Genomic DNA, 21,091 nt, shown 5'->3' with positions numbered 1-21,091 from the left:
ATGAAACACCTGCAAGAAAACCACCAAGCTCAGATAGCACCAAACACTCTACACTTCCCCATTTTTGCAGCTACTGAATCGGAAATTTGGGGAGCTGCTCCCATATCACTGTGGTTTACTTATTATATTTGAATAACTGATGGTAAAAATCAACACTAGGTAGGGGCGCATGAAAGCCTGACATCATTCCAAATAAAAGATTGTAAATTTGCAAAGTCCTTCATGCCTTTGCAGACCCACTGTTTCTGAGAAACCGCTCTGGATAGTTTTTGTGAAAAGTAGTACCAAGGGATACAAGAACTATGGGGAATTGGTGAAAATCAACCATCGATTAGATCAAGCAGTGATCCTCTTGATTCCCTCTATAAATCTAAGAAGCTCATCAAGACACAAACCTGGATCCAACCTATTATGCCGAGTTATATTTTACAGGACACACCTCTCTGTTTCTTATACTATTGTAGAAATCCTGGAGACATATGCATCCTACCCTAACAGGAGAAGGCTGTTCTTCTGTATTATGTTTCTGGGATTCACTTTCAATGTCTTGCCGCTTATTCTTCATTCTTTCCCGAAGGTCCCCTGTAGGCCTTTCTGGTGACCTGTATAATGAAGACAGAAAATACAGCTGCTTCTATAAAGTTTATTATTTAAAAAAGATAGCTTAATTGTAGGTTTTAAGTCCTGCAGTTCTGTAGTTCAGTTTCATTTCCCAATCTTTCTATTTTATTTAACACAGTTCATGTCATGTTAATGCATAACAAATCACAACTGATCCTGCCCGAGGTGAAGGGAAATTGTCTGATTATTTTAATAAAGCTAAACTGCTATTAACAACGGTAGCGAAAATGCAAGCACACTGAAAAAATCATTGGGCATATTCTCAAAGACACTAATTCATTTCCCTGAAGAAAAAGTTACACAAATAGACGTTTTATGATATCACACAATAGCTAGTTAACCATATCGGATAAAACTGTGGACTGAACAAACATGTAAGAGTTATTAAACCTTAATGTGAACCTGTATTTCAATCCTTTAATCCTTTTAGTTGAATTATTTTCATTAATTTTCCATTCAGAAAATTTCCCAATAAATATTAAAGATTTTCCCTTCTAACCAATGACCAACAAAAAATGCATAAACAAGGGTATTATTAATTGGACCATGACACACTTAACTAAGATTTAGAGCTGAGCTAATCAAAGGCTAACATAACTTAATCAGTGGGATTTAAGCTAATCAAACTAACAAAGCCAGTTAATGTTGATCAACCATCTCCAACAGCATCCAATTCCTGACCAAGCTTCACTTCTTTTTTGTCTATTCTCAAAAATGGTTGGGAGCATGATAAATATAAATCAATTATTCAAATAAATCAAAAATAATCTGAACTCTTTAAATTTATCATTAAAAAATAATTCTGCATGTCTTCCTTACCTTGGTACAAATGTTACCAAGGTAGTATGCTTGTTAAATTAAAGTCTATGGAAACAAAACAATATGAACATTTAAAAATATTAAAAAGTAATAAACATTAATTTAATTTAATTAATTTAATTTAAATGTGATTAAAGAAATTTGTTCTTCCACCTTCTAAAGAAGTTTAAAGAACGAGAACGGATCTTAATTCTGAAGGAGTTTCCCATTGCTGAAAATGGTACATAAAGTTTTCTCATATGCCCCCCCCAAGGTGGGCCCTCTGTGTCTGTTAATAAATTTTAATATCTGGATAGTCAAAATAGGATAGGATCAAATGTTTAAATTGCTTAAAGGTTGAGATTAACTTCTTGAATTAAGCTCAGAAAAATATTAGCAATCGGTGCCATTTTTAAATATTGCAGACATCATTTGGTCACCGTTAATGGCAAATAATAAACTCCAGAGAATTAGAAAACTGCAGTAATAGCAATATCCCAGAGATGGATAAATATACTGAATGATGAGTATGTTGCCATTTATATGTCACTGCATTAATACTCGGTGATAAGTTCTCATTTATTTAAACATAGTATTTATTTTATTTAGCCTGATAAAATTGGGTCTGTCTAGTCCAAGGGTGTCAAACTCAATTTCATTGAGGGCTGCATCAGGGCTGTGGTTGACCTTGGGGACCAGGTGGCCATGCCCTACTGGATGGGTGTGGCCAGCTTGATGCCACTCCCCAAATTGCTGGCATGTTTCCTCTTCGCACTGCATAGGCCGGGCTGAAGCTATATTGGCCTGATCTTTCTTTGCAGTGGGTAGATCAGGCCGAAGTCACACTGGCCTGATCTTTCCTCTTCACATTGGGTAAAGCAGGACGGCCCTGCGAGCCAGATCCAACCACACTGCGGGCCATATCTCGCTTGCGGGCCTTGAGTTTGACACCCCTGGTCTAGTCTGTCAATTCTTGCATCTTAAAAATCTCTTTCATTTCTATTTCTTTGACAAGTTATAGATGTGAAGGAGCTGACCAGATAGGATTCTTGTAACTCTATGCTTATGTGGAGTTGCCTGAGAGAAGAAAGACACAGCAGTTAGTTAAGACAGCAACAACACAGCAAAGGGTGGTGAGAGGCAAAACAACAACAGTGGAGTAGTGTTCTGAATGTCACTGTTATTAGTCATAGGTAGAAAGCATGTTATAGGTCGCAAGTATTATTTTCACTGCAGTAACTTTTCTTCATGTGACAATATATACGCTCTACCTGGGGCTATCCTTGAAGAGTATCCAGAAGCTACAACTGGAAAAGAATGCAGTGGCATGGATAGTTCCTCGGGTGGTACATGTGACACTGCTATAAGACCTTTATGGCATGGGTCCAGCCTATCTGGGGGACTGCCTCACCCCAATGGAAGCAGCCCCTCTTGTTCCAGCAGAAAGGGCCTTCTTCAGATTCTAGTGGCTAAAGAATTTTGGCTTGTGGGGTCCAGAAGAAGAGCCTTTTCTGCTGGGGCCCCCACCCTCTGGAATATTTTCTTGAGATAAGGTTTGCCCCCACATTCCTGGCCTTCTACAAGAGCCTAAAAAATTGGCTCTGTTGGTTTGTCTGGGGGCCCAGCAAGGGTCTGCTATGTTTGGGGCAACTGATCAAGCAGAGAAGATCCCCACCGCCGGCCACCCAACACCTCGGTTTTTCACTTTTCTACTCAATATTTTTTTGTAATTTTAATGGTTTTGGGTACTTTTTATTACATTGTAAATCACCCGGAGTTGCTGTATCAATTAGATGAGTGACATAGAAATTTAATAAATAAATATATTCCATGACTGGTTCACATCCAACATTAGTTAGAGGGAATCCTGATCACATATGGCTATTCCCTAATTTTCGAATTTGCCACACATCAACTTTCTGCTAAACAGACTGCTACATCTAGGAAAACAATGTGATTACAAGATTTTGGGGCTGCCGAAGTCCTAGTAAGTTATCTACTAGGAGTTCTTTTCTGCCAGCACAAAGATGCGGGCATTCATTTCTAACAATCAAAGGAACTGCCTTCAATTGCACACAAAATACTTTGGTATAAAAGTCACATCTACCCGAACCATCAGAGCAGGGAGGCAGGGAATGTTGCAGGTCCCATCCCTGAGGGAGATACATCTGGTGGGACCCAGAAGAAGGGCCTCCTCCATGGTGGCTCCCTCTCTCTGGAACATCATTCCCCCAGAGATTAGAATGGCCCCCTCACTAATACTCTTGGTACTCACTAGTACTCTGCCAGTGGGCCTGGGGAACCCAGAGCGGGATAGAGCCCATCAAATGGCTCGTGTGATCTGCTGTCATTGGGGGGGAAGTTGGGGGAAATTTTTTTTCCAGATTTTGTTCTATTGTACTTTATTAATTTATTTGATTCTTTTTGTTAGTTTTTATTGGTTTTTTTTGTTTTAAATATGGTTTTACATTCCGTAAGCTGCCTCGAGTCGCCATGGGCGAATAGGCAGCAATATAAATTCAATAAATAAATAAAAAATAAAGAGATGATATGTAAGCTCTCTAAAGAGGGTATATATCAAGTTAGAATTAAGACACAGATTAGAAACAGATAGATTACAGATTTGTTACTTATTTCAACAAAAAATTTCCCCACATATTTGAAATTACAGAATATTGTAAGTAATACAGAGAAGCAGTTTTACGTTTAAGTACCTAATATTTACAAATAATCAGTTGCATTGAAAAAAAACCTGGTTTGGGGGATGCCTGCAGTAACTAATCACCTCAATAACTTCGAGCAATTAGTATCTTTCTTTTTCTGCATCTTCAAATCTGAAGAAGATTTGAATTCAAATCTGAGGGAATATTCAATGTCACTTTGTCTACATTAACTACTGAAAACTCGGTATATACCCAGTTTGAAACACATACACACATGTATAGCTACGCAACAAAGACAAACAGATTAAATTTGATCTATATCTCAAAATCACAAAGCATCTGCAACTCACACGCATTTTTCCTATGCTTGAATAACTGAGCTTATCTAAACTGTAATAAAAATTAATATACAAAAATATGGGTGTTTTCCACAGATAGAAAGAGAATGCAACATATACCATATCTATTTTGCCTGAAAGCAAATATTGGCAATCTAAAGACTTCAAATATCAAAAAATAACAGGCAGTCCCTGGGTTAGGAACATCTGCCTTAAGAACCACCACTACATATGAACAGGCTGTCTATAATTAAAAATGGTAGTGTTATCTTTCCTCAAGCCAATGAACTGCTGAAATCACACAATGCTTTCAGAAAGCTGTGTGTTTTTAATATAAAGCCTGTTTTCAGCAGATCCTGAAAGCACTGCATGGCGTCAGCAGTTCGTCAGCTTGAGGAAGGGGAACACTGTCCACCATTTTTAGTAATAGGCAGTTCCAACTCACATACAACTTCCAATTAAATACAGAATTAGGAAAAGAACTTGTTCTTTATCCAGGAACTGCCTATAGAAATACTTTCAAGGAATGTTCACTCTTTATTTATCACTCAATGGCACATCCTAGTTTGCTACCATTCTCATTTTGTTCTTATGTGATATTCAAAGTATTTACTTCTAGTTTTAAAAATGTACCGGAATCTTTTTTCCAACAAGAAAAAATAGTTAGTTGCAGTTGTCTATTGTGAAAAAAAGTCAATGTAAGCTAATGTGTAATTTACAAATTCTCCATATTGTTGTAGGAAAAACAGTATCCCAACCTTACTCTTCCATTATAAGGATGAACTAATAGGAAAATGCACATTACTTTTTTGAATATGAGATATAAATGCTTATTATTTTGACATTCAGATTTAGCCCAACTATACCCTGAGGTATAGTAACTATACCCTGAGGTATAGTAAGACAAATATTAAACAAATATTAAATTGCAGCAGGGCAAGGACTTAAATGAAGCAGAAAATCCAGATGTTTAAAGAAGATATAACTTTAGAAAATTAAATAATGGTGCTATTTTATGCTATTGTTTAAGATAAAGATTCTATTTATAATTTAAAAGATATTAAATTAATGTAGTTAGAAATATTAAAATGGATTCCCATGCATTTGCTAATTTTATCCTCTCAATAGTAAGTTAATAAGCAATTATCTTGTTAACAAGATAAGCAATTATCCTGTGGGAAAAGGCTGCTAAAGGGGAAAGTGAGATAATGTTGATAAGAACTGAAAACAATTGGAAACATTCAGTATTGAACTAGGAGAACTAGGCTATTCTAAACACAAAACACTTCTCAAAACAGATAGGACTGGTATTTTAAATTTAAAACATTTCAGTTTTTTGCACACAGCTAGTCAAGAAAACTCCCCCATCATTATTTTTCAGAGTAACTGTTTCCCCATAACAGCTAGAAGAACACCAGTATTTTGGTCAAGCTCATTGGGAAAGGAGGCAGAAAAGGAAAAAAAGGTTTTAATTTTCCTCTACAAGTTCATTACACTTTTCACAGCCTATCAAACAAGTATATTGGCAGAATGTGCAGAGCACCATCTCTGCCTCTTTGAATGAAAATAGAATTGCGTTTTACCCCAGCATGGGTAGCCTTTTTCTCACTCTTCCTACCTGTCCTGTTTTATTGATTTATTCCCAATTGAACTGAGTCTACATTCTTAACAGGAAAAGCATAGCAGAAAAACATTACCTAGAGTTATCCCTGTACACCAGGCCCTCAAATGAGTTATATTTTAAAAATAAATAAAAAGTGCATATCCTTAGGAAATTGAGATACAGATGAAAACAAAAAGTTAAATAGATTTTTACTCAAGATTTAAGTTAGTTACATAGAGCTTAATGCAGCCCACACACAAACATGAGTCTATAACAGGGGTGGGCAACTATGGCCCTTTTATGAATTATGGACTTCAACTCCCAGAATTCCTGAGCAAGCCATGCTTGCTCAGGAATTCTGGGAGTTGAAGTCCATAATTGCCCACCCCTGGTCTATAATAATCCATTTATATAATTTCATGAATACATTTATTTTATCGTGATACTAAAGGAAGATTCTTATTTATTCTATTTATATCTGGTCCAAATGCTATGTGCTCTTGGAATGATTTACAGACAAAAAAACCAAACAACTACATGTAAGAGCCAAGACAATAAAAATGTTATAAATATTAAAAACCAGCAGTATTAATAAAAAATATTAATAAACAATTAAGGGCTGCTGAAAAAGGTCTTATCCAGGCATTCCTGTAAAAAGAGAATCATTTTCCCACCTGAATGGAGTATTATCTTGTAAGAAAGTATATAAAGATATATGGTTGTGTATGCATAGTATTTGTTTCTGTCAGTACGCATACACTCAGACACACGTCTGTCTATATAATATATATTAATAATATAACATGTAATATACAGGATTATTTAATTAACAGTATTAACATTTGATTTCCCCAAACATTTTGAGAGACATGATTTCCTTCTAGATTTTATTGGATTAAAATTTTTATCATCTCTGACTATTAACTTTATGGACAGAAGATAAAATTGGAGTCTCAATAACTGGAGGGCTACAAGATCCCCATCTCTATTCTACTCTCTACATTCATTTAATATCCATAAATAACAGGACTATACAAATTTTCCTATGCTCCCAATCAATATTGTAAATAAGAGAAGGAAACAGGACAGAAATCACACTGGGAGGAGGCTGAAGCAGTTCACAAGTCTTTCCCCAAAGATTTAATGACTATTTAATATTTGATGATTTAATTATTTAAAGAGTTCAAGAGAATTACATGCTTGCGGGGGAGGGACAGAAATCAAGTCTTGTCTTTCTCCAATCTAGAAAATGTACTTCTTCATGAAATGCATTAATTACCATATGACAAAAAATATGTGTACTCAGAAGAACTGTGGATAATGAGAACTGCAGATATTACAATGGGATTTATTTTAAATCATTTCGTCCTCATAGTGTTGAATGATTTCATTTATTGATCTGAACTGCTTTACTTTAAAATCAATTCACCACGATCGGTCATCAGTCTAGACTTTATAGCATCAATCCCCAAATTTCACTGAGGATTCTTATTTCTACAATATCTATTTATCAATTTATACTTATGCAATAAGAGCAGTGATTAGTACTTAATATTTTTATTAACTATTCCACAAGCAATATAAAATCATAACATATCATTTGTGATTATACACATTATACATAATTAAATATTATATGTTTTCTTTTTTGTTGCATTTTGCATTTTTGTCTTTATGCTTCTAGTCATTATTTTAAAAAGCGATAAAACTATAAGTAAAAAATATATAAAATCAAGCTTGTTTCTTGAATGAATTTAAGTATGCAATCTCAGTGATTTTTCAGAAAAGATTGTGTGATAAATTGTATACAATTTAGATGACAGATTAATGTCTATTCACCAACTTTAATTTCACATTCCTATTCTAAACATCTTGTGCTTCCTCCACCTGTTTCTGCTCCCATCCTGTCCAACACTTAACTCCCTCTTTTCTTGATTTCCTTCTAAGGTGTTTCCATTTCCCCACCGAGGAACTATTCTGGTTTAACTAACTAGAGACTTAATTGAAGAGCCTAACTTCAAGAACTATCTTTACTTGTTCTTTCTTTTTTTCAACTTAGGTACTCTCCTTGCTTTTGAGGGAAAAGTGGTTATTCTCCTAGGTGTTTTTATATGTTTCTGTAAACATACTGTATGTTTATATGTTTCTGTAAACCTGAAATGTATCTGAGTACGTCTCCTGTCTTATTGATTAGAAACCCTATCCTCAACCACCCCACATTTGTGGCATGTAAGGCCTAAATTTTCCACTAATATGGTTTGCTAGTTACACTGTAGTACCATCATGCTTCCTCTGAAACTAAAGAAAGAATCATAATCACTTTCTTTGCAATAATAATTCCCAAAGTAAGCCCCTTGAATGCAATGTGACTTATTCGCAAAAGTTTATAGGATTGCAGTCTAGTTCTTTTATAAACTACTTTTTCATACCTCAAAATCTGTCTTCCAATCCCTGTTCCCATGAACAAACTTAGAAAATGTATGGAAAAGTATAGGAAACAGCAAAAATTAGCTACTGTTCCATCTCACCTGATGCAAATCTGTTAGTGGAAGGAATTAATTGGGATTCCAGGCTATATACATACATTTTAGCTAAACAAAACGTAAGGCCAAAGCATTTCATGAGTTACTAATGAAAATAAACTTGTCATGTATGTCATTTTTGTTTTATACTGACAACTAGAAAAATAATTTTGTCATAAAAGCGTGAAAGCATAGTTATTTACTGATCACACTGCCAGGCGTAAAATTTTATGAAGAGAGATTGAGAATTTGGTGTTGTCTTAATCACCTACCAGAGAGAATTTGAGCAAAACAAAACTGCAATAATTTTTTTTTCACTTCTGATTATCATTGGTAAATTTATTAAAGCAGAAATTAACCAGTAACAAAAACATTTTGATTTTCAGGATCAACACTCAAAAAGTCAGGGAATAGCAATATTTCCAAAATATGTTCTTTATAAAGCACATCATTGCACTGTACTTTTTTTAAGATGACAAGAAAACAGCTTGAAAGAGCATTTGAATATGAAGCTGAGTTCTTCATTTACCTTCGGTAACTGCTGCTAAAGCCTTTACCTCGTGGTGAAGGGCCATGTACGAATCTACATGTGTTCCCATAGAGGCAGTTGCCAGTCTTCAACCAGTTACGGCACTGTGTCTAAGAGACAGACATTACTGGGTGAATTTCAAACTAATGTTGGAATACTGCTTGCGTGAAGACTCATAGAATAAATAATTCCACATATCATTCTAACCAAACAATTATCTAGTGCAAAATCTGACAGTGCTCATTACCAGATGTTGGATAACAGAAGTCATTTCAAGGTATACTGACATGAACTAAGATCTCTTCTCACCCACAACTAAAAGATAAGGTGGTTTTTTTCTGACCATGAGCAAGACATGTATCACCAAAAATGTGAGGCATGCATTCAAATGTTGGAATTTGTCTTGTTTTTAGCTAAACAATTCACCCATCCACATGCTTCATCCTGCAAATATGGGGGGATTTGGACCGAGAAAATCAGAGTTGGAAATAGATAATATCCAATTGCAGCATTCTAAACCAGTTTGAATAATCCAGCTGTCAGCAGAGCTAAACATGGTGCGCTGCATCCAAGAAAGTTATCCCGATGGCTTCAAATATTTAAAGAAACCCCATTACATAGAGGCACAACATCAACAAAAAAGCTAAGAGCCACTTCTTCACTAGGGGATTGTTTTTTTGAAATCAAATATGTTTAGACTACGGACACAAACATTTATTCAATCAGGAACAAGTACTGAACAAAGATGTTCCTCTTCATCTTATCCCATTTGAAACAATGTGAGAGTTCGTAATATATCAGTCTAAGATAAGAAAGTCTTTATAGGTTTATAGCATTCCCATTAACCCAATAAGGTGACATACTCTATTAGAAAAAAAAGAGAAAAGCATTCCCTGCCATAATCTCTGGCTTATGAGAGTTACGAGGCAGCCCATGCAAACTATTATTTTCTTTCTCCTTTTTATTCTCTAACTCATTGTACCGTTAAGAACAAAGAATACTTTTGGACTCACCTCCGCAGAACTTCCAGTGCTGGGTCCAAGTCTTTCAAACACACTGGGTCTTCTCGATGTGCTATCAGATATGGTCTTGGTATTTTCCACTGTGACTTTCCTTCTAATTTTTGACATTTTGTACTACTTCAACCAAAAAAAAAAGCAACACTGTAAAATTCTCAAGTTGAACTATGCAACTGAACTCATAGGGAAAAAAAATTAGTTAACACTATTAATTTTCAGAACTTTCTGTAGAAATTATTAAAGTAGCAAATACAGAATTTTATTTCAAAGGAATATTTTAATCCATTCATTAGTGAACATTCCAAGATGAGGAATCCATCTTTATACCAACTATTCACAAAAACCCAAAATATTCTTATAAATGGTACACAGTGTTGGGTTGAAAGACACAACTTGAAGGTAGCTCACTCAGAGGAAGGCAGCCCATGCAAACTATTATTTTCTTTCTCCTTTTTATTCTCTAACTCATTGTACCGTCCCCAAAATTTCTCATGATAGATAAGGAGGGCAGAACATTATTTAGTACATTGTACAAGATTTTAATGATATGTACTTGTACACAGAATGAATAAACTGTTCCAAATCTTGCAAAAGTGTGGAATTTCTCAAAGTTCTCGTGTTCAGTTTTGAGCAATTCCACCATTATTGAATGTCCTTCACTCTCTGCGTTTTTACAAAATGCAAAAAAAAAAAAAAAAAGAGGGGGAAGATTGGTGCAAAATTCTTTCCTCTTGAGTAGTCATTATAACACATACTCTTTAAAACTTCAATGAATTTTTCAATTATAATATAAATCAATCTCAGCTGGAAATCAAAGCTACTGTGCTGTTGAAATAAACTAGGAAATTTAAAGTTTAAAGTATGTGATCATGCTAGCAACATGTTACAGGATAAATACAAAGAATCACTGCTAAATCCCACCCAGAGAATAAATGTTAAATCTAGTAAAAAAAAATTGTTCAGGCATATCCTACAAGGTCTGTGTGAAAGCCATCTGAAATCCTAATATGTTCTGAACCTTTCTCGCTTTAAGCTGTGTTTTTATTTTGTATTTTTATTAAAGGCGAGCAGCATCTCTAATTCAAGGAATTACCTTGATCACTAGTTAAAGTAATGCCCTATTTCTATTGCCTGCAAAGTGTTGGATTATAGGAACTTCTAGCCAAAAAACGATACACAGCAATTAGGCATTTTAGGAACTATTATTCAATATGGCTAAAGGCAAGAAAGTGAGAAGCACTGTGCTACAAAATTAAGAGATCTGAAAGATACCCCAAACTCTAAATTATTGTAAATTGATATTCTTCCTACATTAGATAATCCCTAAAATTAACCGGTTAAAAATATTTAGATTTGGCTTAGCATTCTTTGCATATATGATTTGAAAAATCAAATTAAAGAACCTGAAATTTTTACAAATCATTTGAAGGTATTTCTAACATCAGCAGAAATAAAATCAGCACCAATACATACCCTGAATATTCCATTATCACAATAACAATTTGACTCAGTTACTGTAATATATAACAAATGGAATCGGTATAAAATTTAGTTATAATGTAAACTGAATGTTCTATCTTTAAATTTTGTCATACTGCAATAAACAGAGATTGAGGCCCAATTCAATACAACGCTATAGAAATAAATACATATTTTCTTCTATTCTGAAGCCCCTAAAGATTTTTCGGTAAAAAGGAGTACATCAGGAAAGAGATGACATTATATCTACACAGGTCCTCACTATATACAATTTGATTCTATTATTTTCAAGTGTCTTTGTATGGAAAAGAAGAGGAAAAATTTGAACTGTGCTTTATTTGGTCATGTTTTGTACCATGGCTAAGGCAAAGGTCCAAATAAATGTAGAAAGATTTTAAGAGATCTTACTTCAAAAGCTATAAACCCCCCTGCCTCCCACACACAAGGATTGAACTTATTTTCAATATGCAAGCAAAATATCCAGTAATCAAGGGGCATACTGACCATACTCAGATATTTATCATTTGGCTTACGGTATTTATAAAACATGTGCAAATTGCAAACAGATACTTTGCATATACAACATTAGTGTAAAAAAGAGCAGCATGATTATTTAGAAGTTTAAAACTATCTCACTCAGAATAATACACAATTTAATAGGTTCATGGAAATTTCATCCCATTATTTATACAGTACTAAAACTTGAGGCACCTCTCAAGTTATGATAATTCATTCAGTGACCATTTGAAATTATGGTGGCACTGAACAAAAGGATTAATGACATTCCCTGAAGTTATGGCTGTTGCAGTGGTCCCATGATCAAAATTTGGATACTTGGTAGCCCACTTATGACTATAGAGTTGTTTCAACTCCCCTCATATATGACCTTTTGGCCCCCTATAATCCATGGTCCTTGCAACGCTAGCAGCTGATCTTCTGTCTTCTTGTTCCCGCTACTAACCAAGCTTCCCTGGCCTGCAGTTGCTGGCCACATGAGGTTTTCTTCCTAGAGTTGCACACAGTGGTTCTCCTCCATGCTGCATCGAGAGCCCAGGATGGGTTGACTCCTTCCTATGATGTCATAGCTGAATCTGTACTAAGATATAAAAGCCAGCCCCTGGGAAGGACCCCAGCTTTTGACTCAGCTCCTTTCAGTCAGTAGCTGTGTCTCTGATCTCCCCCCCCCCTCTCTCTCTCTCCCTGCAACGTTGGGAGCAGCTTTACAGAGCTCTGTGGAGGCAAGCTGAGCAGCGTCTACAGACCTCCCCCACACCTGCAGTTTGGAGGGATCGTAAACAGGATCGGCAAACTGATAAGAGCTCAAGCCAGATGATCGTGTAGCTGGTTGCTGTGTTTTTCCTTTGCTGACTTCGCTCGGGGCTCTGTATAGCCTAAGGAGCGATTCTTCAATCTTGGAGCTTGTTTTCCTGTAGTCAGTGGCCATCTTGGATTCAAGCCTTCCACCACAAGGTGAGCGGCCATTTTGTAAGCCCGAGGGCCATTTATACCCTAAGGGGCTTAATAGAAAAATTTCTAAACAGCTTCTTTCCAACGCAAGAGCCTTTATTTTACAAATGGAGCAAGATAAGGCTCTGGCAGAGCTTTCCCCCCCAGTGGAACAGTCTCTTAAGGCCAATAGGAGAAAAAGACGTAGGCAACGCACCCAATCAGTCCAGAGGGAGGTGGCTGCTAAAATCAAAGCTAAGGCTCTAGCCCCTAAGAAGGCAACTCAGGCTGAATTGAGGGCAGAGAAGCGCAGTCATGCAGCTCTAGAGAGGCAGTTCAACAGAACTATTCAACAGAAGGGAGTACAACTACAGCATGTTTCAGGTGATACTCGTGGGCCCCAACCAAGCCCTCCCAGGGGAGGAGAAGTTATCTATGAGCCTTTCCATCCTCCATCCTGGTCTCCTGAGGCTCTTGCTGTACAGTCAGATCCTCAGGATTTAAGCAGATCTGGGCCTTATTTCCAACAGGCTTCTGTGCCCTATGCTCCTCCCCCTCCCTCCAGGCCTCAAACCTCTCCTCAATCTAGGCCTGAAGCCACCTTCACTCCCACAGCAGCGGGCCTTCGGCCTCTACCTTTGAGCATAGACCAAGAGATATCCAAGATGTAGTCTCATCAGCCATTAGGCAGGGATTGGCTGAAGGCTTCAAGCAAATCCTTCGACCTCTGGAAAGGGTTCAGGCCCTTCTCCCTTCTCAAACTATGAGTTCCTTGTCTCATCATCCTGATTTACACAGGCCTCAGGACCTCAGGGTCCATTCTTCTCTACCAGAATGGGAGGAGGTTGATGAGGAAGGAAGGCCTTCACCATCTGAACACAGTTACTCCTCTCATTCAGAGTGTGAAGAGGATGAGATTTTTGACCAAAATCTTTCAGAGGAAGAGGATTCTCGCCCAGAGCAGACATCCTCTGCATTGGTCTTCAAATCTACTCTCTTCAGACCATTACTCAGCAAGGCCTTGGTCACTGCCAAGCTGTCGCCAGAGGAAGTGGCTCCCGAGCCACAAGGAAATCCCACTAGCCAAGGGGATTCGCTCTTCTCCAAGCCTGTAGTGCATGCAGAGGTTTTGACTTCTCCCATTTTGTTCCTGGACATGGTCAAGGAACAGTGCGCTTCTCCTTCGGCAGGTCCTCGCCCATCTTCTCTAGATAACCATTTCTACAATGTCAGCGCAGCTCTGGACAATGCCCTGGCAGTGCCTTCTGTTGACATTCTGGTTCTGGCCTCGTTCTCATCTTCTGGCACTCCCATGGAGCCAGAAGATATCCTGAATCCGGATGATAAACATTCCGAACAGACCCTCAAGCACCAGGCTGCTGCTTGGGCTGTTCGGGCTTCAACAGCAGCATCCTTCTTCACCAGGGCATCCATACGGTGGCTGCGCCAACTCCAGACTAGATTGCCTACTTCTGACCTTCGGTCTCACCAAGACCTTAATAAGATTATTGTAGCGGAGGAATTCACTGCGGATGCCACTCTCAATTCTGCCAAATTTGCATCCAAGGCCATGGCATCTTCTGTAGCAGCAAGAAGACTTTTATGGCTCCGAAATTGGCAGGCAGAGTCACGCCGAAAATGGAAGCTGGCTTCAGTTCCTTTCGCAGGCGATAAGCTTTTTGGCGATGCTCTGGAACCTTATCTCATCGAAACCAGAGATAAACATAAAATTCTCTCTTCCTCTGGGAAGAAAGCTGACTATCGCCCTGCTCCTTATCACCCTTCTGCCTTCCGAGCAGAGACCTCATCTCGTTTCCCCCGGTCTCACAGGCCATACTCCCAATGCCAAGACCAACGGGTGGAAGCATCTGGCAGGCAACAACCTTCTGCTGGTAAACGGCCCTTTCGGGGAGGAGGGGGTCGTTCCTTCCATCGCTCTAAGTAATCCCTCATTCTCCCCACCCATTGGAGGTCGCCTAGCCTTCTTTGCCACCAAATGGGAGGAGTCAACGACGGACGCCTGGGTGCTCAGCACTATTAGGTCAGGGTTCCAATTGGACTTCCTAACCCCACCCACCCCCATTTTTTTTTTATCTGTCCTGTGTCTCGGAACATTTCCAGGCAAGCCCTCATGAATCAGGCCATTCAGCACCTTCTTGAAATCAGGGCTATTCAACCTGTTCCCCCATCTCAACGGGGACGTGGGCTTTACTCTTGCCTTTTCATCGTTCCCAAAGCCTCAGGGGGGTGGCGAGCCATCCTTGATCTAAAATTTCTCAACCAATTTGTAAAATACAGGTGATTTAAAATGCAGACTCTGCATTCTATTTTAGAGAGCGTTCGGGAGGGCAACCTCCTCTCTTCCATTGATCTCACTGAGGCTTACCTCCACATCCCAATTTGGCCTCATCATCGCCAGTTTCTCCGTTTCTGTTATCAGAATACCCATTACCAGTATCGAGCACTTCCCTTCGGCCTCTCATCGGCTCCAAGGGTCTTCACAAAGGTTCTGGCAGCATTGGTGGCATCTCTGCATTCTATTCCAGTGAGGATCCAATGCTACTTAGACGACATTTTGATTCTTTCCTCTTCCATCCTTGCGGCCCATTGGGATCTGCAAATTACCCTGTCATGTCTCCAGAGCCACAGATTTTCCATCAACACCAAAAAGAGCCAGCTCTCTCCTACAACCAAATTGCAACACTTGGGAGAAGTCATCGATACCATGTCGTGCCAGGTTTTCCTGTCCCCAGCTCGTGGAAAGAGCCTTGCAGAGACCATCAGCCAGATCCAGCAACATCAAATTGTCCCCCTGTCGCTGCTGTCCAAACTTCTGGGGAAGATGGTTTCCTGTATTGGCATCGTCCCGTGGGCTCAGCTCCACTCCCGAGCCCTCCAATGGTTCCTGCTTCCCTACCAACGAGCAGGAACCAGCCACTCATCCATCAAGGTCCCACTCCCGCCACAAATCCGGAGATCTCTCAATTGGTGGAATTCCCCATCTATCTGGAGGGGACTCCTGTCAGGGACTCAGACAGGCTAGTGATAACCACCGATGCCAGCCTCCTGGGTTGAGGTTCCCATATGCAGGGCCAGATAGCTCAGGGCGTTTGGTCCAGATCGGAACAGACCCTTCCCATAAATTGGCTAGAGCTCAGAGCTATTTTTCTGGCTCTCAAGCATTTCAGGCAATCAGTGACTGGCTCTCATGTTTTAGTCCTTACTGACAACATGGCCGCTCATGTCAACCGGCAAGGGGGGATGAGGTCCAAAGCCCTCATGAGGCTCTACGGCTGGGGTTATGGGCAGAGAAACACCTGTCATCGATCTCGGCGGACCACATCTCCAGGGTCGACAACTCCCAGGCCGACTGGCTCAGCAGGAGCCTAGTCGACCAGGCAGAATGGTCCATTCCTCCGTCTCTATTCAGGGATCTTTCCCTCAGATTTGAAACACCGGAGGTGGAACTTTTCTCCACTCCTCAAAACGCCCAGGTCACCAGATTCTTCACCAGGTTTCCTTGCCAGGGAGCAAAGGGGACCAATGCTCTTCGGTGCAGATGGCCCAAAAGTCTCCTCTATGCCTTTCCCCCGCGTCCCATCATTCCGTCAGTAATTCGGAAGATGTTGGAGGAATGAGTGGAGCTCTTCCTCCTGACACCCTATTGGCCAAGGACGCCCTGGTTTGCGGACCTGGTCAACCTATTGGGGGCTTATCCTTGGAGGATCCCAGCCCATCTAACCTCCCTTCATCAAGGGATTCTGCTTCACCCGGAGCCCCTGTGGCTCAAGCTGACCATGTGGCACTTGGGCGGCAGCAGCTAGGGGTGGCTGATCTTCCTGAAAGGGTCATCATCACTATCCTGGCATCTCGCAGACCTTCTACAAGGCGCATCTATGATGCCACCTGGAAGGCCCTTCCCGAGGGTTCCTTAGGGAGGGTCTCTCTCCTGCTTCAGCCCAGTTGGCAGAGGTTCTTAGATTCCTTCAGCATGGGCTGGATAAAGGTTTGGCCCCCAACACCTTACACAGGCAGGTTGCGGCCCTCTCCTCAGTCCTTTCATGGGGTTCGCTTCCTTCCTTATCCCATCACACTTCAAGTCAGGAGGTTTTTGAAAGGGGCTTCCAACCTGCACCCACCAGTGGTTCACAGGTATCCTTCCTGGGACCTTCATTTGGTCCTTAATGCCCTTACAAAGCCCCCCTTTGAACCCCTTAGAACAGTGTCTCTCCGTTTCCTGACTCTGAAGGTAGTGTTCCTTGTTGCCATCACTTCTGCCAGGAGGGTTTCTGAGCTTGCTGCTCTTTCCATCAGACAGGACCTTTGTTCCTTTCACGATGATAGGATTGTTCTTCGTCTGGACCCCTCATTTATTCCGAAGGTTAACACCTGGTTTCACAGGTCCCAGGACATTGTTTTGCCTGACTTCTGTCCTCTCCCGCACCATGACTTAGAGTGGCAGTGGCATACGCTAGACGTAAAGGCTCTTTGAATATACATTAAGCGGACTTCCTCCTTCTGGAAGTCGGAAGCCATGTTTGTTTCCTTTTTCCCTTCTCACTTGGGGCACAAGGCCTCTTCTCCTACTATTAGCAGGTGGGTCAGGTCTTGCATGGAGCAGGCCTACAAAGCTGCGGCCCTTCCTGTTCCCCGAGGTCTGACGGCACACTCTACCAGAAGCGCAGCCACTTCTGCTGCCTGGGCGACCCAAGCACCCTTGGAGGAGATTTGTCGTGCGGCCACATGGACATCCCCATCTCCTTTCATCAGACACTACCGTCTGGATGCTTTTGCCTCAGCGACTGCAGCCTTCGGCAGACGGGTGCTTCAACGAGTGGTTCCATAGTCGGTGTGATGAGCCAGACGAGGACCCGCCCATGGACATGCAAGCTTTGGTATGTCCCATCCTGGGCTCTCGATGCAGCATGGAGGAGAATGGGCATTGGTAGAAGTTATTGTGAACACCCTTTCTATCTATGCTGCAAGAGAGCCCAGCCCCTCCCTTGATTTGTCTGGAGAGGGTAAGACATCTTTCTGTATTTATTTTGGGCTTTCAGAGACACCTTTCAGTCTGTTAAGTATCTTTGCCAAAGCTGGGGTCTCTCCCGAGGGCTGGCTTTTATATCTTAGTCAGCTATGACGTCATAGGAAGGAGTCAACCCATCCTGGGCTCTCTCGCAGCACAGATAGAAAGGGCGTTCACGGTAACTTCTACCAACGCCCATTTCCCAGCAAGACTTAAGGAAGATGGTCTTAGATGACCAGCAGCTACCTTGCAAAGGATCAGGATGGGCATAACTGGTCAATAACAAGAGCAAGATGATACCAAATGTTAACTGTGGTGATTGAAAGCTGGGTGGCAGAGGCAACTGAAGCAGAGGTACGCAGGGTGGCTAGGGCAACTGAAGCTGGGACTAGGATTGGGGTGGCTAAGGTTTCCCGGGAAGTTGCGTGCTCCATTGCTGGGGCTTTGATGGCTGCAGAGTTGTGCCATATTGTTGAGGCTTTCTAGGGCAACTGTAGCTTTGCATTGCACTACTGGGACTTCCTGGTATAGCTGTGGCTTCACATCACACTGCACTGCTGAGCTAGGCTGGGACAGCAGTGTGCTTTATCCAGGTGCTTCTTGAAGCCCCAGAGCTATGATATACCCAGATGCCCTTGAACTGCATCATGACAAGCATCAGAACAGCATGATCCTAGGGACTGTTTGCCACCATTCCCTCAAGGCAGAATGCAGGGTATCCAAAAGGACACAGATGAGGAGAGGGACCAGTGATGGGAGCTGAAGGGGAGGTAATCCTTTTTACCTTGGAAGAACTGAGGTATGAAGGTGGGAGGGATCAAGACTAGAAAGGTTTGGATTGGGATGGGTGGGTCCTCAGCTAATAACCAGTGGAATTCAGGTAACGATGAGGAATGCCAGGATTGCAGTCACTGTAATATGGTAATGTGAAATCATGCTTTACAACCACATTGCTTACCAATGGAAATTCTACTTCCAATTACCATCATAACTGGAGGACTACCCCTATTTTCATTCTTAATTCCTTAAATTTCAGTAATTAATTAATGGGGTCAGGGGAAAAGAATTCCTTAAATTGGGGAATGTATTCTCACTTACTTGTAAGTGAGAATACACTCCAATATTAATATTTAATACACTCCAATATCTGCTCAGCAGACTTAAAAATATTAAAGCTTATACGAAAAGAATTAAGTGGGAATAAACAGTCTTGCTGCAGGAAATTTACATTGAGACCCTAGGAGTTAAGAATGTAATTTGGAGGTCAACTGAAGCATTTTCCCTTATTTAACAAACTGTGATTTATCAAAGAAGTGGTAAGATGTTCTTCTAATGAAAGTTAAAATATGAACTACTATATTGCTTCCTATTAATGAATGAATGTGCATGATTCAGCTGCATTTCCCTCCAGGGGTTTTGGAGTATAATTTGAATAATTATTTGACATTCCCATGATAGCAAGTGATTGCAATCATGGGTTCATAGTAAACTGGACAATGGAAAAAGTATTTAAGAGGGAGCAGCACTATTTTCTTGACAATTTTTCAAGAAATGCAACAATTCACATATTCAAACTATTCACATATTCAAAAATCATTTGGTTATGAATAAAAGAATTGTTCTCCATGACATCAGAGTGAATTACCTGGCTACTTAATATGTCATTTTTATCTTCCGATCTAATATTAAATGAAACAACACTGGAACAATAGAAGAGAGAGGCAGCTAACTGAATGCCTTATCTGTAAGTTTTAGAGGAATTTCAGTGAACAATTCTATCCCTATTTCTTTGCTCCCATAATTACTTTCACCTCAATCAGCAAGACAATTTAGAATTTTAGACCAACACAAAATTTATTTATCTAAGTAAAACACTAAAGCTTGTCTGTTGTCAGCACTGCAAAATCAGACTTTTTTCTTCTCCTTAAATTGTTAGTGATCTGCTGCATGTCTGCTTTAAATTTAGTAAACAATATTGAAAATATATACCAATTTCATGAATTGCATAATAACTATAAAACACTAACAAGCTAAAGTAATTCCACTGAAATATTTGATTAGGGAAATATAATAACAAATAGAAATATTGGTTTTATCTTACAATTATCTCTATCAAAAGCTACCATTTTATAATATATTAATAACGCTTGCTTCCTTGGGTTTATATTTAAGCAAAAAAGCATAGATTTAAGCAAAAAAAGCGTATGTACTTTCTAGTTACTCAAAGAAAAATTATACCTTGGCTACTAGCACTCACATATTCTTTGAGTTAAATTGTTTTTATTTTTCTGAAGATACTATTTAGGCCTATTATTTATCGTGTAAATGATATAATTTACATATCCACATTATACATGCATCATTTACACAAATCCTGATACATTTCTAAAGATTAGTTTTTATTTTCGTGTAAGAGCTAAAGTCCTTGGGACGCTGCAGAGATGGGGAATTAAAGAGCACAACAATATTTGGTCATGCAATTAGAACACTTTAATCCACACACATCTCTTCTTATATCATGGCCAGTTACAAAGAAAGTTGCACGAATCCAAGAGAAAAAAAAAATACAACTACGCTAAGGAACACCTGTCAGATATAGCATACATGCATCCCAAAATACAACTTGCATTACAAATTTGGGTCTCTGCACAGAGTTAAGAGTCATACGATTTCTCATGTAGTCTTTTCTGCTTTGTTTGTCCAGTAAATAAGTTTTTCTTAGAACCTTTCCAAACACAGCAATCGACTTGATCATCTTGAGTCTTATATGAATAGAAATAGTTCGAATATTTGCAACTCTGAAAAATAATTTGTATTATTTCTTGCTTGCTGATATTTTTATTCTGATGATTGAATATGCGTAACAAACCTGATCTTGGAAAGCAACATCTATTTCATCAAAAACATTGCCTACAAATTTTGAAATTGTTATCATATGTCCACAAGAGAAGAAAAAATATCAAACATTTGTTTATAAGACACTTTTCTGGGGTTAAATATAAAAATATAAAACTATGAGATATAATTTTTCTAATGTATTAATGTAT

General features: G+C 39.5%; 1 protein-coding gene across 10 annotated transcripts in view; it reads right to left on the bottom strand.

The window, feature by feature from the left end:
* Positions 1 to 21,091, bottom strand: part of ZC3H13 (zinc finger CCCH-type containing 13) — a 48,725-nt gene that overhangs the window by 22,206 nt on the left and 5,428 nt on the right. For 2 of the 10 annotated variants that reach the window (XM_087947796.1, XM_087947788.1), the window contains exons 2-4: positions 10,088 to 10,213; positions 9,075 to 9,184; positions 440 to 602 (exon numbers count right to left, since the gene is read on the bottom strand). In XM_087947796.1, the coding sequence (XP_087803922.1) occupies positions 440 to 602; positions 9,075 to 9,184; positions 10,088 to 10,204 (390 nt within the window). In that variant the 5' untranslated portion in view covers positions 10,205 to 10,213. Of the gene's footprint in view, positions 1 to 439; positions 603 to 1,440; positions 1,462 to 9,074; positions 9,185 to 10,087; positions 10,214 to 21,091 lie in introns of those variants that run through there. The other 8 variants (XM_087947815.1, XM_087947807.1, XM_087947820.1 and 5 more) reach the window with 5 other exon arrangements.

The sequence above is a fragment of the Notechis scutatus genome, chromosome 1 (assembly GCF_049901735.1).
Source record: "Notechis scutatus isolate UNSWTSFEM ecotype Mainland chromosome 1, rNotScu1.2, whole genome shotgun sequence".
Taxonomy (NCBI): domain Eukaryota; kingdom Metazoa; phylum Chordata; class Lepidosauria; order Squamata; family Elapidae; genus Notechis; species Notechis scutatus.
This window is presented reverse-complemented; position numbering and strand designations above follow the sequence as displayed.